This window comes from Ips typographus, linkage group LG2 (assembly GCF_016097725.1).
Source record: "Ips typographus isolate SLU linkage group LG2, UJ_Ityp_2.0, whole genome shotgun sequence".
In the NCBI taxonomy this organism is placed as follows: Eukaryota; Metazoa; Arthropoda; class Insecta; order Coleoptera; family Curculionidae; genus Ips; species Ips typographus.
Window position 1 is genome coordinate 5,051,203 of NC_138423.1, and position 17,766 is coordinate 5,068,968.

The 17,766-nt window shown below is 35.6% G+C and overlaps 1 protein-coding gene across 1 annotated transcript; it reads right to left on the minus strand.

The window, feature by feature from the left end:
- Positions 1 to 3,270: 3,270 nt before the first annotated feature.
- On the minus strand, positions 3,271 to 16,603 carry LOC145724679 (isocitrate dehydrogenase [NADP], mitochondrial-like). Its single transcript, XM_081973065.1, has 8 exons — positions 16,380 to 16,603; positions 9,965 to 10,118; positions 9,796 to 9,902; positions 9,274 to 9,473; positions 7,267 to 7,505; positions 7,119 to 7,207; positions 3,827 to 3,989; positions 3,271 to 3,766 (listed from the first exon to the last, which is right to left on the minus strand). Exons 1-8 carry the CDS (start codon positions 16,486 to 16,488, stop codon positions 3,484 to 3,486), a joined length of 1,344 nt encoding a protein of 447 aa, XP_081829191.1. The 5' UTR covers positions 16,489 to 16,603; the 3' UTR covers positions 3,271 to 3,483.
- Positions 16,604 to 17,766: the final 1,163 nt, after the last annotated feature.

A 17,766-nucleotide genomic window follows, 5' to 3' on the forward strand; every position in this document is an offset into this window, starting at 1 on the left:
ACTGAGGCATCAGTCCACGCTCTATTTTGAAAACTATTACAAGATTAGCTCTTTCAATACGTTGCCGTACGTTAAGCCAATTTAATGTAGTCAACATGTTTTGAATAGGAGTATATCTATTACAACCCAGTATAATTCTCATCGCCTTATTCTGTTGCAGTTGTAGTCTCATAATGCCCCCCTGAGTACACGCAATCAATAAAGAAGAGCAATAATCAAAATGTGGCAAAATAATAGTATTGTACACCACCAGTTTTGTCCAACCCGAGAGAGAAGCAGAAATACGTCTAAAAAACCCTATTTTTTTACCGAGCTTTCTACAAATATAATCAATATGATTTGAGAAACAGAGCTGGGGGTCCAATAGAACACCCAAATACTTAATTTCAGTCACAAATTCGATTTGATCGTTGTCCATATGCAATATTAAATCTAGGTCCCTATATGATTTGCAATTACACGTTTTGAGCCAACAATCATACATTTGGTTTTTGTAGTATTTAATTTTAATCTATTTTGGCACAACCATTCGCAGAGAGCTTGTAGCTCCAGATTCATAGTATTTGTGATATCTTGGTAATTCTTTCCTGATATACAAATTAGCCTGTCATCCGCAAAAAGGTTAATAACCGCATTATTAAATATTCTATACATCATTTACATATATTACAAATAGCAAGGGCCCCAGTATACTCCCCTGTGGAACACCATACTTACTAACTACCCTACTAGAACAAATATTGTCACCCAATTGAGTCCTATGATATCGGTTTTTAAGGTAGTCCTCGATCCAGGCCAGTGCTGCACCCACCACACCATAACATCTCAGCTTCTTCACCATAACATCCCGATCAATTGTCTCGAATGCCCGCTTTAAATCGACAAAAACTGCCAGCACCACATTCCCTGCATTAATGTCTCTTCTACAATTTGCACACACATACTGTAGCGCCGACTCACATGAATGACCGCTCCTGAATCCTGATTGACCACTGAATAAAAGTTTATTTACCTCAAAATATTCTCTGAGTTGTCCGCTAACTACTGTCTCTATGATTTTCTCCACCACATGTAGAAGATTTATTGGTCTGTAATCACTTGGAGTCAATGGTCTCTCAACCTTTGGTATCGGAATGATAAAGCTTACTTTTAAGTCGTTGGGCATTTTACTGGTAGTCAATGAAGTGTTAATCAGATAGAGCAAGGGGTAACCAACTACACAGAATAAGCTTTTTATAAGTTTAACATTCACTGATTTATCGCTGGTGCTTTTATTCTTGAGACCAAAGACAATTTTTTCCAACTGTTTAACATCAATAGTTTTAAAAGTATTAAGTCCGGCCATTTCCTGTTCGTTCATACCTTTCCAGTGAACATGAGGTATACTACTTGAGATTTCTTCTAAACTGCTCTGGTAGTAGTTATTGAAATTATCTTCTAGAGGCAACTGATCATTTTCAAACTTTATTCTTGAAAAATCAGACTGCTTTTTGTTTTGCCCAATCAAGTCCTTTAAGGTCCTCCACATTTTCTTTCCATCTCCTTTACACATATCGATATTTTTGTTGTAAAAGTTCTGTTTCTCTTGCCGTATTATTATAGTAACTCTGTTGCGTCTTTGTTTATATTCTTTCCAATCATCATTGGTTTTGGTCAGACTAAACTTCTTGTAGGCGTTATCTCTAAGTTTTTGAGCTGTCAGAACTGTATGTGTAAACCAAGGACGTTGTTTTTTCAGAACTTTTCGTGTTGGAGATATCTTATTTAAGGCAGATTTAATAATGTTTATGAAGTCATCGTATATGATATCCACATTGGTTGAGGTATAGTTCCAGTTTGCTCCTGTCAGCTCTTCAATGAGACATGATATCGTTTCATCATCTAACCTTCTGTATTCAATAAACTCCATACAGCTGTCATTTTCATGGTTGCCCTGTAATACCGTCCCAATAATTTCATGGTCCGTAATTACAGGAAAATCTCTTGTTATCTCAGTGGCTGCAAAGTCATTTGTAATGATATGATCAATCAGAGAAGAAGTTTGGTCTGTTATTCTCGTTTCCTTATTTACAATCTGACGGAAACCCGCATCTTGAACAATTTTTCTCAACATTTTTGTATCCCCCTCTTGGCGTAGCCAGTTTATATTGATGTCTCCCAGAATGAAAGTTCTCTTGTCAACCAATGCTTCTTCATTTAATCGAGATTCCAAGTACTCAATAAACAGGCCCGTGGCCGCGTTAGGGGATCTGTACATAGCGGCAATAATAACAGTTTCAGTCCCAATGCACGTCCTCAACCAAATAGCCCAGTAGTTATAATCCACAGAATCGTTGTAAACAGCAGAAAAAACAAGACTTTCTTTTATGTATATAATTGCTCCTCCCGTGTATCTGCTATTTGAATAACATTCCACAGACTTGTAGCCATCTATAGAATATTCACTTCGAAGGATATCTGACGTGATATGTGTTTCACTTGCACATACTATCCATGGGTCTCTATCCTGAATCAATTGCCGAATTTCCAAGATGTGTGACAGTAAACCCTGAGAGTTTACGTGCAGAATGATTCGATTATACGTGCTAAGTTGTTTATGTTTTTTTGATTGCTACTTAGAGAAAGTCTGATAACCTTCGTTATGCCGATGACACCACACTTATAACAAAGGACGAACAGGAAATGGCTGAACTTATTATGAAAGAGTGGAAAGAGCGGAAGTCTGGAAACGTAAGTTAATGCTAGTAGATCGAAACAACAGAATAAACAGAACCATGAACTGAATATAAAATGATAGAAGAAATTAATTATCTCTGGGTGCTAACATAAACAGAGAAGTAAATGAATCTATCGAAATCAAAAGGAGAATCGCTCTTGGCAAAACTGCCATGACAAAGCTGCATAAAATATGGAAACACAAATAAATAACAATGAAAACAAAACGCAAACTTGTCGAGACTCTTCTCTTGCCACTAGCATTATATGGGACAGAAACCTGGACATTGAAGGCCACAGACAGCTTTAAAATGTGGGTCTGGAGAAAGCTTTTTCCCTTGGACTGCTCACGGAACCATTATCACCAATAGTAGAAGAAATTCAAATTACTGTAAGACTGTCAAATGACAATTTGGAAAAAGTTGATACAAAGAAAAATCGAAGACACCAGACCTAGATGAATGAGATCTACAGACAGAGAAAAATGTAGAGAAATCACAATCACCTTAACACGATTGAAGTAAACGACTAGAAAGAGAGGTACAACATAAAACATTCTTAAAAAATAAACTTTATTGTTATTATGTAATATGTAAATATAAAATAAGTATATAGGTATAAGCTAGTCACTGCATCGTGACACACGATGCTATTTTATATTAATTTGCTTGGTACAGTTCGGAAATAGCATTTTAAATACATTCTTAAAGTCTTAACTGACTCAAAAACACATTTGATATTAAAAAAGATAAAATCAGCTAACCTAATCTATACTACTTTCTTCAGTTCTTCACTAATAGCGTCAAGGAAGTCTTGCGTATTTAAGTACATTCCTTCTTTAACTTTATCGAATCCTCCAGCAATAGACGCTGCCAAGTCCTTAGTGACCCTTCCACCTTCCACGGTTTGAACACAGGCTTTTTCCAAGCTCTGTGCAAATTTCACCACGTCTGGGGTACCATCCAGTTTACCACGGTGTTCCAAACCCCGCGTCCACGCGAAAATGGACGCGATCGGATTGGTCGAGGTCGGTTTACCTTGTTGATGCTGTCTGAAATTTATGTCATGTCAGTTTAAGTAATCGGTTTTGTGTACACTTTTTTTGTATTACCGGTAATGGCGAGTTACTGTTCCATGAGCAGCTTCAGACTCAATGGTTTTGCCGTCAGGGCACATTAGTACTGAAGTCATCATACCAAGGGAACCGTAGCCTTGTGCCACGATGTCTGATTGGACGTCTCCATCGTAGTTTTTACAAGCCCAAACAAAACCACCTGTTAATAATAATAATTACCTTTAATAACCGTATGTACAGGGTGTCTCAAATTCGATGACTATCTTCAAAACTAGCAAAGATATGAATAAACACATCGTTATTTTAAGATATGTATCGAACATACTTTTTGTTTAAAAGGGGCACCCTGTATAACGCATAGACTTTTATATGTCGATGGATAGCCAATAAAATGGGCTTTGTAACAATTTGACATCTTTGGCTAATTGGTTTGACAATTTGGCCGCTAGAGGGCCATTTGGACACAAAATTGACCATTTTTTTTATTCAGTATTTTACTCAAAAGTAAACAACTCGCCAATTTTTGGTTCACTCTGTGTAGACAGTTATTGAATTTCTTTTCCACTTTTTTTAGTGCAGTGTTTCATTCAGTCGTAAATAACTCACGTATTTGGTCCACCCTATAAACAATTTTGTACGTCAATAAATAGCCAATAAAATGGGCTTTCTAAAGATATGACAACACTGGTTGCTAGGTTGAACCGTTTGGCCGCTAGAGGGCGTAAAATTTAACCAATTTTTCTCTCAACTTTGAGAATTCAATCAACTGAAAACAGTTTTCAAACTTTTTATGTCAATTTAAAGGATCAGAATTCACAAATGCCATTTTGGTGCTTCTGACCTGCAGAAATAAATCGTTTGAGAACCTCTTATAATACTTTCAGGACTAAGAAGACAGTTTGAAAGACACTGGTGACATTTTAGTGTTTCTGAGTTGCAAAAGAGCATTAAAAGCTTCTAGTGACTTTTTTTGAGGATCAGAAGACAGTTTTAAAGCCACTAATAGCACTTTGGTGTTTCTGAGCGCAAGAAAAAACTCTAAAACGAATCGACGGACAGATAAAATTAGCGATTTCTACGTTGATCTTTAATTTACTTATACAGGGTGGTCCAGTTTTAAGTGTCAATAACTCACCATTCGATAGCCAATCGAAAAATAAGTTGACTTGCATTATGTCATTTTGATGAAAAACTTTTCCTAAGGAAGATACAGTACTCCAAATTTCAATTTAAAAAATCGTTTTATAGTGTAAAACTGAACATTCAAGACGTGTAAGAGTCCAAATTTGTACTGAATAGTCTAAAAACTTGCTACTTACTACTAGGAATACTCTTATAATTCGTTTTCTCACACTGTCATCCTGGTTGAGTGTCTGAAACTGGATTTCAAGAACTAAAAACAGTCCGAAGATCAAGACAAAGATTGTATTGTGCATGAAACTCATTTTTTACTTCTAAAAATAATCTAAAAGTTGACTTTTAAGGCTAGAAATGACTTTACTAGGACTAAAGAGAGTCCAAAAGTCTATTTTCAAGACTTTAATTGATGTACAACTCAATTTTCTGGACTGGACAACAAGTCTAGAAGTAAATTAAATTTTCGGACTATTTTATTTCTAAAAATTAGTTCTCAAGACGTATTATTGTAGCATTTGGTACCAAATTTTTTTACTTTTATTACTGAAGAAACTTGACTTTTGGAAATAGTCTTAAACTCGATTTTTCAGTGTTAAAAAGCACTAAAAACAGTCTGAATTTCTTAGAGGTGCTACAATTTATTGCACCTATGAGTGTAGAAGTCAATAGTGAAGAAGCTTGAAATACCATTTTCAAGACTATGGTCAGTGGAGAAACTGGCTTTTAGGCCTGATAAGTCAAAAACTTTGTAACTCAACTCAACTCAAATTTCTTTTTTAAAAATTAGTTCTCAAGACTAATATCTTATTTTGGTACCAACATTTTTTACTTTTATTACTGAAGAAACTTGACTTTTGGAAATAGCCTTAAACTCGATTTTGATGCTATAATTTATTGCATCTATGAGTGTAGAAGTCAATTTAATAGTGAAGAAGCTTGAAATAACATTTTCAAGACTATGGACAGTGTACAAACTGGCTTTTAGGCCTGATGAGTCAAAAACTTTGTAAAGATAGTCTTGAAACTCGATTTGAGGCACTGAAAACAGCCTTAAAGCACTAAAAACAGTCTAGATTTTTAAGAAATACTCGATTTTTTAGCACTGAGGCGTCTAGAAGTTGATTTAATAGTGACAAAGCTTGGAATGCCATTTTAAGTCTATGGAGAATGTAAAAATTGTTTTTTAAGTTTGCTATGTCAATAACTTGGTGAAGATAGTCTTGAACTTCGATTTTCCAAGCTGAAAGCAGTTTTAAAGCACTAAAAATAGTCCAGAATTCCAAGTAACAGAAAAGCAAACTAAAAAGCACGAAAAGGTAGTTTTCAAGACAATTTTCATGAATCTACTATCAATGTCCTGTATCTAAGACTATTTTTGAGACTAAAATATTGAAATTTGTCTTCAAATTATGAAAATTTACTTCAAATGCTTCTGATGTCACTTTTTGGTGTTCAAGTCAATTTTTAAGGTTTAAATGTATAAATTTGTAGTAAAAAATTCTAGAAAAAGTAGTTTTTTTATGTCTACAAGTCCATTTTCAATATTAAAGTCTCTTGATTTCCATGAAAACTGGTTACAAACACAATTTTTAAGCTTCTGAAATCAATTTTTATCTTTTCTAAGTAAATTTTCAAAAACTAAAGTCTTTCAGTTTGTCTGGAAACTATAAAAACTAGCTACAATGAAATTTTTTAAGCTTGTTAACGAAGTTTCAAATCAGAATTTGATAAGAGAATGAAGATGAAATTAAAAGAAACTGTAATTTTTGAAAAATATCTAGAGACGTAGAAAATAAGGCAAAAACATGAAAACCATCTTGCTGTATCTATGCTGCTGGAGAATTTTGGCAAACGTCATTCATAATGAGTATTAATTTCAAAAATGCTTATTTTTTAATTGGCTATGGATTGGTGAATTATTGACATTTAAAACTGGACCACCCCGTATAGTGTCATAAGTGATTGATTCTATGAAAATGGTGAGGTTTTGTTTTTTGTTTATCAATCCCAATCCTCTGACCGGTTTCGCCGTATTACGGCTCATCAGAGAGGCTATAGGGCTTGATAACCAAAGAACAAAACCTTCGTTCCAGTATAGTCAACTGGATGCCAGAAATGATAGTTGTGTGCAACATCTGGTGACATCTGTACTCAACTCTGCCTTTACTCTTGATTCTAGTATAAAATCTACCTGATGATTTCAGTGCCTGTGCCACTTGATCGTCAATAAGTCGGTGCTCGTACCAAATTTTTTTAGCCTCAAACTGGGATTTGTACTCTCTAAAAATAACGGCAAACTTATAACCAGAAAAAAGTGCAAGAAAAACAGCAAAACTCACTTTTCGTAAATTTCCTGAAAGATATCTTTAAACCGTCCATCGTATTTCTTTAAAATGGTGTTCTTAGTACTCAAGTACAAAGGCCATCCTTTTGCCAAGGCAATTTGAAACGATGATTTGGCAAAACCGCTAATACTTTCGTCAGTGTTGTACATGGCTAAACCCACTCCAGCTCCTTTATACTTGTACACTTCCACGGTAAGTTTGTCTCCACTGTCGGGGGTGAAGACCAACTCAAGCTATATCATTCGTGTGTTATTGTAAGGATTTCAAATACTTTAAATAACAATTAAGAACTAAAACTATTATTCCGTTTATAATATTAACTAACTACGACAATCCAGAGTCAACCAGAGGACCGATGTGGCAAAATCTTAAAAGGGTCATTATGTAACCCTACAGAAGGCATCTAAAACCTGAAAACCAAAAAAAAAATCGAAAGGATTGGACGAAGGAACCCTGAAAAGTACAGACGGAAATATAAAGAAGTACAGATGGACATCAAATACAAAAATGCTGCCAAACTAAGGAAGAGTGGAATGGTGGAGTGAACTAATCGGAAGCAAAAATCATACATCCTGGCGGACGAAGTAGGAAATGTTGTATCGGATACTAAAGATCCAATGACCCTAAGGGAGAAATACATTGAAACCCTTTTTAATGACCACAGAGAAGAAATAACTTCAAACACACAAAATGTAACGGGACCATCTTTTTTAAAAGAAGAAGCAATAAAATCAGCAAAAGATGGGAAAGCTCCTAGTCCTTACGATTTGCCAGCAGATGTGCTTAAGGTGATGATTGCAGAGTAATATTTGGGTCCTGTGACAATTTTGTTTCTACGTTTGTCGCAATTCCTAAGAAGCAGAATGTCTAATGAGCCACACACTAAAGATCTTCCTCAAAGTCAACCATTGTAGAATTTATAAGAAGCTGGAAGAAAATATCGCCGATACTCAGTTTGGATTTAGAAACGAAAGTGGTACGAGAGAAGTCTTCTTTGCCTACAATGTCTTGATGTCAACAAAAATTTGCTTTATAGACTATAACAAAGCATTTGACAAAATGAGACACAAACAACTAATAGAAGATCTGGAAGGAAAAAACTTCGACAAAAGAGATATACAAATACTTGTGAACAAGTATTCAACCAGTAGTCAGAGGAAATTTTTACCAAAGTCCTCGAAAATACGAGTTAACGGCATTCCACTGAACAATTTGCGCTATGCGGACGATACAGTTCTCCTCGCCAAAAACATGTCCGACCCTCAAAATATGTTGAATAACGTTATCACGTCTATTGTTACCAAAACTGAAATGCCAAATGAAGAAGCTTCTCTGTAGTCGCCTTTGAGCCTGGACTTAAGAAAATGCTATGTATTCCCGGTCCTTCTGTATGGTGTGGAGGCTTGGACAATGAACGTATATTGCGAGCGAAAAATGGAAGCCTTCGAGATATGGACGTACCGTAGGATGTTGAGAATACCATGACAGAACATGTTACAAACGTAGAGGTCCTAAGAAGAACGGAGAAGGACGTGGAGATCCTACATGAAGTTAAAATGAGAAAACTGCAATATCTCGGACACGTTATGAGAGGTCAAAGGTTCTGCAACTCATAATCCAAGGAAAGATCGTCGGAAGGAGCTCTGTTGGAAGAAGAAGCATATCATGGCTTGGTAACGTACGAGAACGGTTCTGCCCCAGGTCCTCCAACCTATTCAAAGCCACAGTTTCCAAAGTAAGAATAGCAATGATGATACGTGTAGACCAAAAAAATGGTCTTGCTACACTAATTGATTAGTTGTATTTTGTTGACTGTGTATTATCGTTTTTTCGCTTTATTTACAAATAAACCACCATCAAGAATTCCATCAAAAATGAGTTCTTCGTTATCTTCCATGTACAAAGATATAGAAGTTAAAAATTGGGCAACTAGTTGTAGTTCTTACTTATTGTTAGTTTAGTTGTTTTTTTTTTATAAACTCAACTTAAAGGTTAATTTACCTTTCCAGGACCTTTTATAACAAGATCCTGCGCTTTGTACTGATCACCAAAAGCGTGACGACCGATGCAAATGGGTTTGGTCCAACCGGGCACCAATTTTGGAATGTTTTTACAAAGAATCGGTTCCCTGAACACGGTTCCTCCAAGAATGTTCCTTATCGTACCGTTGGGTGATAGCCACATTTTCTTTAGGTTGAATTCTAAAATTTTAATTGTTATAATGGGGTTCCCATAACGAAACTTTTAGAGTTTAAAATTTGTAAAAAGAAATTAAATACAAAAATAGGATGACGCAAACAATGCAATAGACAGGTTTTGAGTGTGACAAACAAAAAAGTAAACGTCCGTAAAATGGTCCAGACTGTGACTTTTTTAAACTGTGTTCTACACAGTCTGAACCACACTTAAGCTTGGCTTAAAGTACGACGGGGCAAATGGGGGTTAACTTCTTACAGAGTTACTTTTTGGAGATGCCCGACGTTGCCATATATCCGCAATTTTAAAGAAATAACCTTTGTCTACCTTTTACTCGGGCCTCATCAGGGGTAATCGTGGCACACTTAATTCCAACGCTGTGTTTCAGAATGGCATGTGCAGCATCAATTGTTACTTGATCATTGGTTTGATCTCTGAAATTGAGTTACAAATCAATCAACATCTTCAGCATGTGCACCAATATGTAAATTCTTACCTGTACGGTAATCCTAAGTCATAGTACAAACATTCTAGTTTGAGGTAGGGAAAAATTAAGGATTCTTTAATTTTTTCCCAAATTATTCTGGTCATTTCGTCTCCGTCCATTTCCACGACGGGGTTTTTAACTTCGATCCGTTTACCATTTGAATCTGGAAAAAAGAGGATTTTTGAAAAATAATATAATCGTAAACATGATAAAAGTCCAGTTTAAGTACACTTAAATAAAGAGTTTTGTTTATTACTTTAGCAAAACAACTCCTAGTACATGATACATAAGGTATCCAAAAGGAGAAAACAGCACAAAAAAGAAATATGAAATGCCTAAAACCACAACTTGGAAACATACAGATTAATAGTGTAAAGAATAAAACAGGAAACGAAACCAGAGTGATATAAAAGAAATTATACAAATAACACAAGAGTACTATACACATTTTTATGATACAAAACAAAAACAAACCCTCAAGCAATTACAACTAAAAATAAAAAATGTTAATTCCGACCTACAACCAGAAATCAGTAAAAATGAGGTAAGAAAAGCACTTGAAAAAATGAAAAATAACAAACAAATCGCTAAGAAGAGATGGGATACCGTAGAAATGGATACAGGAATATGGAAAACGAGCGACGAACAATAATAAATTTCGTCACCGAACCGATTAGGTAAAAATAAGGTTCGACATTCGTTAGTAAGGCAGACGGTCGGAGACTCCGTCTCCTGCCACAAAATGTAGTCGTCCCGAATTCTGCAACCCGCACCGGGTTCGTAAATTATTGAAATAGTAAATAATTCTTAAATGCCAAACCCTCCAGAAAGCTGTCCTTATCGTCTAACGAATATAAGTACAATCTGTTTAATTATTGTAGTATTTTGTGCATGTATAGGGTATTGTTTAAAGTGTTATTTTTGGGGATTATGTTTAAACGATTTATTTCGATTTACTTAACTGATAAACCGACCATTTCGTCATTTAATTTTTACCGCTATCTAGCTATTATATTTTTCTACCAGTTGGTTGTTGGTTTCTATCTCTGAAACAAAATCTCGGTAAAGGCGTTTATTAAAGTATTAAACTCGTTTAACTTGCTGAGCCAAATGGGCTTAACAATTTAGATATGACATTACAAATATGATTATGGCTATGAAGTTGGGTAAACCCGGCCTTAATAACTCCCTTCCTCGATTCAAGAATCTAAGGCCAGGCCTGTTTTAGAAAGGGCTTCAGTATAAGAGACCATTTGCTAATGATGAAGATATTAATCAAAAAAACCTTCGATAGCGTAGAGCACATAGGTCAGTAAACAAATCCATACAAAGTGAAAGAATGTATATATGACAAAGCAACAACTATTAATTTAATGGAGCAAACGGAACCTATTCAAATAAACCAGGAGGAATGAGACAGGGAGATACGATATCACCCAAGCAGAGTGTTTCAAAATCTTCATTGGGATAATAGGAGAATCAAGATAAACGCAGACAATCTCAAACCATGACAAAAACCATGACCAACCAACTTTCTTCTTCATGTGCCGTCTCCTCTGAGAAGGTTGGCAAAATAAATCCACAGAACTTTAGTAGAACCATATTCTTAGGTGCTTCAACCAGGAAATGCGTCTTCTTCCTATGCTTCTCCACCCCTGAAGCAGTCCGTAGTGTTCTTCCCGCATGACGTGTCCCATGTAAGTTTTCTAACTTTGATAATGTTTAGGACTTGTAATTCCATCCACCCAACCTATCCTCAACATTTTTCTGTACGCTCACAATTCGAAAACATCCAATCTATCAGTATAACAGCACAGAGAACACGAAATACCTCAAAAGTCTGGTCTTCAAGCTAATAGTCAGATCTCTACTGAACAAAACAATTTCATTTGTTAAATGAGCTTCTTGCTTGTCCTATGTCAATGTAAGCGTTGTCTTCGTTAATTATTGCTTCCAAGTATTAGAATTTCTCATAGATCATTAGGCTTTCTTGGCGCTGTTGTGATTTTATGTTGTGAATTGAGTTTTTTTGGTATTTAGAGTTAGACCTCTCTCCTCACTGAGTTCCACAACACGATCTAGCAGTTGTTTCAGATCCTCAAGACATTCCGCTATAAGTACCGTGTCGTCAGCAAATCTTTTCACCCTCCAACGCTCCCTGAATAATTTCCTCAGAGTACATATTAAATAGGATGGAAGACAGTACGTATCCTTGTTCGGTAATAATTCTGATGTCCTTTGTGTCTAGATTTTTATTCTGGAGTAGCTGAATGAGGCGGTTGTGTCTGATTTGATCCGAAGCCTTATGGTGATTTGATTCACAGTATTGTTCTGGTTTACAACAGAAAGAACTAATAATTGCTGGCGCAAGAAAGTATAGAACAAGTAAACGAATACATACACTTGAGACAAATAATCATCATCATCATAAAAAGAAGGATAAGGATGGCGTGGGCATCATTCAGAAAACTCTCTTATTAAAGAACAAAAAATATTCCCAGTACCAAAAATCAAGAGTTGTTAATCAATCATTGCCTGTTCTGATATATAGCGCTCAAACCTGGACGTTCCCAAAGGAGAAGATGGAAAGAATAGCTAAAACAGATTGGTCTGTGGAAAGGTATATGCTGAACATAAGGCTGACAGACAGAAAGACAAACGAGTGTCTCAACAAACAAGTGGCAAAACTGAAATGGAATTTTGCTGAGTATACAATAAGACAAAAAGACGACCGATGAAATACTGGACAGATGGTTTGGACTGGAAAAGAGACATATATGCTGTGCGGGAGACTTCTAATGTGAGATTCTGTGAATGAGAAATAGGATCGAGGAGAGGCTGTTGATCAACTGGGTGATTAATCTTTTTCTCTTAAGGAGAATATAGGCAGTCGGTTTTTTCAAGTTTGAGACATAGATTGAAGTCAGCAAACTAGGTGTTTAGTTAGTTTAGGCGGCTACTACGTGGAGCTGAGCAGTGTTACAATGATGGTCAAGAAGGGATGTGTCATCTGCATATTGAACCCATGTCAGATTTGAAGAAATAAAAGAAGATGGATTTAGGGCTGTTTAAATAGATAGATAGTACATAAATCTAGTTAGTCAATATATTGGAAAACTTGCTAGAATTGCCTGCCCAGAGGTTAATGCCACGTAACTTTTTCAAAGAAATTTCTCCGCCACTGACTTGCCATAAGAGGTAACTTGCAACTTTCTTGACTCCCAAATACCGAGCAAAGGATAATGCCCTTTGCCGTCGAAAGCAAGGTAAATAAGATAAATCAGGTACACAGGTCTGATATATTAAGCTCTTATTGTGATAATCGAAAATTAAATCAGAGTTTGTACCGTAAATGCATCTGAGTTTTCGAGACACTTGTTGTATGTTTTTTTTTTTTTGGGATATTGAGAGTGATAATCAAACTGAGATTTTTTTCTTTAAGTTGAATGTTTCTTATAAACTTTCTTGGATTTGATTTTTTTTGTGGTAAATAGTACTATTCGGAAAAGTATGAGACACATGTTTTTTTCTTGTAGAGATCTTGCAACCAAATTTTGAGAACTATTCTGCATGACTCGTTCTGCGTGTACTTCTAATCTCTAGCCAATTCTAGCTACTTCCAGATACCCTGTATATTTCCCAACATTTAGATCAGCTGATTTTAACAGTTTCTCAGTAAATATCTTAACTGGAATTCTCATGTTATTGACAAAAATCAGAATCATATAACTGTAATAATTCGATAACAAAGTTGGGTTGAGATACCTGGTGGTTTTCTCTTTAAAATTTCAAATATTTTGAAAACGACTAGAGATACGACATTGAACTAAACAGTTGTTCCGACAGTTTTAAATGGGACACCATGTATATTTTTGGATTCTCTTAACAAGGCTTCCATAACAAGGATATAATACTAAAGGAGAGTGTTCGCAGCGAATGAACGGGTTGACTGAAAGCTACTAGTTCGTCCAGAGGAACTTGGCGGCGCCACTAGTGTAGTAAAGCTGGGTTAGATAGTCAATGTGTCAACTTCCAGCCATTTTAGTGATGGGTAAATTACCGGTAAAGTTAATATTTTACTTTCCCAGGAAAATTTGACAGGTAAATTACAAATTCTGTATTTCTGACAGTTCAAGTTTTGACACCGTTTTTTTCTCTGACTGTACCAAATTTTGTAGTGTTTTTCAGGTTGTCGGATAGGAGATTTAATAAGGATTCCAAAAATGTGGTTAAAACATTTATTTTCTTACTCCAAGTGGGTGTTACAGGCGATTTTGTCCCTGACTGTCCTTTAAACTGTGTTCAAATTTCAGACCACAACTTTTGTTTTTCCGAAATAACTCAAAAACGGTAAAAGTTACGAAAAAATTGAAATAAACCAAAAACGTTTCTAATCAACTCCTTAACCCAACCACGTAAGTTTGCTGGGCCGTTTTTGCTGCCAGAATACAGGCTATATGGTGGTTCACTATTTTTATCACCCTGTACACAATTTTTAAGATAGAATTTTTTGCTCTACACCACTGGAAAGAGGAGCTCAAAACGGTTCTTTTAAGTGGTTGAACCACCCTAAAGTCCCAAAAATAACTCAGCTACAGAGTGTTCAAATTTCAAACCACAATTTCAACTGATTTGAAAATGTGTTGCATCATACCAGTTTTTGCTAAATAACTCAGAAACGGTGAATGTTACCAAAAATTTGCAAGAAATGAAAAATGTTCCTAATCAACTCCTTAACTCAGCGTCGTAAGTTTGAGGACCGTGTTTTTGCTTCCAGTATACAAGGTGTGCATGAAAAGTATGGTGATTGAGTTGTTGGTCACCCTGTACGCAATTTTTGAGAGATAATGTTTTTCTTAACACTACTGGAAAAAGGAGCTCAAGACGGTTAATTTGAGTGGTTCAACTTCCCTGAACTCACAAAAATAACCGAGTTACAGGGTGTTCAAATTCCAAACCACAATTTCAACTGATTTTAAAATTTGTGGCATCAAACCACATTTGTATACCAAACCAAAATTGTAGTGATTCAGAATTTTTTACCACCCTGTACGCAATTTTTAAGATAGAATGTTTTGCTTTACATCATTGGAAAGAGGAGTTCAAGGCGATGAATTTGAGTGGTTCAACCTCCCTAAACTCCCAAAAATAACCGAGTTACAGGGTGTTCAAATTTCAAACCACAATTGTAACTGATTTCAGACATCATCAGAAGTTTTACAATTTGTGCGAAATTTATAGGTTTTTCCTCGTGGGACAGCCCTGTATTAATTACTTGATTTATAACAAAAAATAAAATATTTTACGGTATTTTAGAGCTTGTTTAGTTAAGTTTTGTTTTCACTGTGACACTTTGTGACTGAACTGTCACATTCAAACTATACTTCAAAATATGTTGGTGACTCTCTACAAAACTGACGTCCAATCAAATTGTTTGTTTTCAAAAACAAACAATTTGATTGGCTGTCAAAGTGTCAAATACCTATCTATAGTATCGGCCTTTGGCCGAATGGTCAAGACCATATTCCCAAGCATATTGCCTGCACTTCTAAGAAACCATGGACAAATCAGAATATTAAATACAGAAGACTACAGAATGCTTATTATAAACCAGTTCAAGTAGAGCTCGAATCAGATGAGAAAAGGCCACCGCATCATCAATGACGCAGTTTTTAAAACTATTTCTTTCTCCTTCTACAGTTGCCGTCGCATTAGATATAATCAGAGGCGTCCTATTAAAATATTCCCGAAAATATATTGTTAAGCGGTCAAAAAGCCACTTGGCAACGTAGTACGGTTTTTACTTGGACACAATTAAAACAGATGCGGCAGCGGCCAGGGACATTTGGACCTTTTTATATGCTTTTACTAGCCGGCACTCTAAACGGTGTTGCCAAGTTTAAAAAAATGTAGTGGCGGACAGGGAGACTTAGGGGGTTAGGTTAGGTTAGGTTCCGTTTTAGTCTGGTGTTTTGGTTGTATTGTTGATGGTCGCAGTTGAAGTTCACATAGTGTTATGAATAAAAAACGTTATTTTGTCAAAATGTCTTTCAAAAAGGTTGGAAAGAAAGGTGTTATCATATACAGCCAAGGCCGTGAAATCGTCAGTAACGTCTTACAATTTATGAAGAAAGAAGCAGAAGGAGTTTCCATTCCTTTGAAAAACTTGTTGTCTTTTATTTTCTTTATTAAAAACGACGAAAATGTTTCATTTTACTGATAAAATAATAGCACGCCACTGACTGGCTGCAACAACTTGGAAAGTAACGAGAGCAGCAATATTTAAAGCGAGACGTACAGAGATCGTGACATCATCGTTTGATGACGCCTGTGGCCTTTTCTTAGCTGATTCGAGCTCTATCAAAGTCCAACATAATTACACATCATCAAATCAAAAAGAATTTAATCATTCTTGTATACGTACAGTTCTGGATATGGGCGGCAGAAGTCGCTGCAGTCGGTTGCAGTAATGTCGCATTTTTGGATATCAGCTGATTAGACTGTCTACAAAGTTTGGTTAATGTCCCGGCCATTTCAAGTTCACGTAGTTATCCTAACCTCAACCCGCCTCGTAGATTCACTGATCGCGACTTGACTACGAGTATTTCGACTGTATTCTGTCTGTATTTCTAATCAGTGTGAACTGGTTGTCGTATTTTTATCAGAAAAGCCGGTGCATTCGATTTGACCGGCTGTCGAGAGGTTTCCGTAGTTTTGCGCAGTCTCTGACTTTCCGACTGGTTTTACTACGTTTACATCGCAGACAGTCGATCTTAATGGGGGCCATATTATGGCTAGAGGTCGGCTATAATGTGCAAAATTTCGAAAAGATTTTATATCATCCATTGCGAGCTGGTAGTTGACCAAGAAAATTAAGTTCCAGAGTTCTGGAATAACAGTGAAGACTAAATATCTTTAAAAGTTTTTTAGTTTTCAGACAAATTGAAAGTCTTGAAAATTGACTTAGAAACCAGTCAATTGACTTTGAAACGGTGAAAATTGACTTCAGATGCTTAAAAATTGTCTTTGTAACCAGTTTCCATAGTTTTCAGACAAATTATTGAAAAACTTTAGTCTTGAAAATTAACTTAGAAACCAGTACATTGACTTTGAAACGGTGAAAACTGATTTCAGAGGCTTAAAAGTTGGGTTTGTAATCAGTTTTCTTAGTTTTCAGGCAAATTGTAAAACTTTAGTCTTGAAAATTGACTTAAAAACCAGTAAATTGACATTGAAACTGTGAAAATTGACTTCACAGGCTTAAAAATTGTCTTGGGGACCAGTTTCCATAGTTTTCAGACAAATTGAAAAACTTTATTGAAAACTAACTTAGAAACCAGTACATTGACTTTGAAACGGTGAAAATTGACTTCAGATGCTTAAAAATTGGCTTTGTCACCAGTTTCCATAGTTTTCAGACAAATTATTGAAAAACTTTAGTCTTGAAAATTAACTTAGAAACCAGTACATTGACTTTGAAACGGTGAAAACTGACTTCAGAGGCTTAAAAGTTGGGTTTGTAATCAGTTTTTTTAGTTTTCAGGCAAATTGTAAAACTTTAGTCTTGAAAATTGACTTAGAATCCAGTAAATTGACTTTGAAACTGTGAAAATTGACTTCAGAGGCTTAAAAATTCTCTTTGTTACCAGGTTCCATAGTTTTCAGACAAATTGAAAGAATTTAGTTTTGAAAATTGAACTAGAAACCAGTAAATTGACTTTGAAACTGTGAAAATTGACTTCAGAGGCTTAAAAATGGTCTTTGTAATCAGTTTTCATAGATTTCAGACAAAATTGAAAAACTTTAGAATT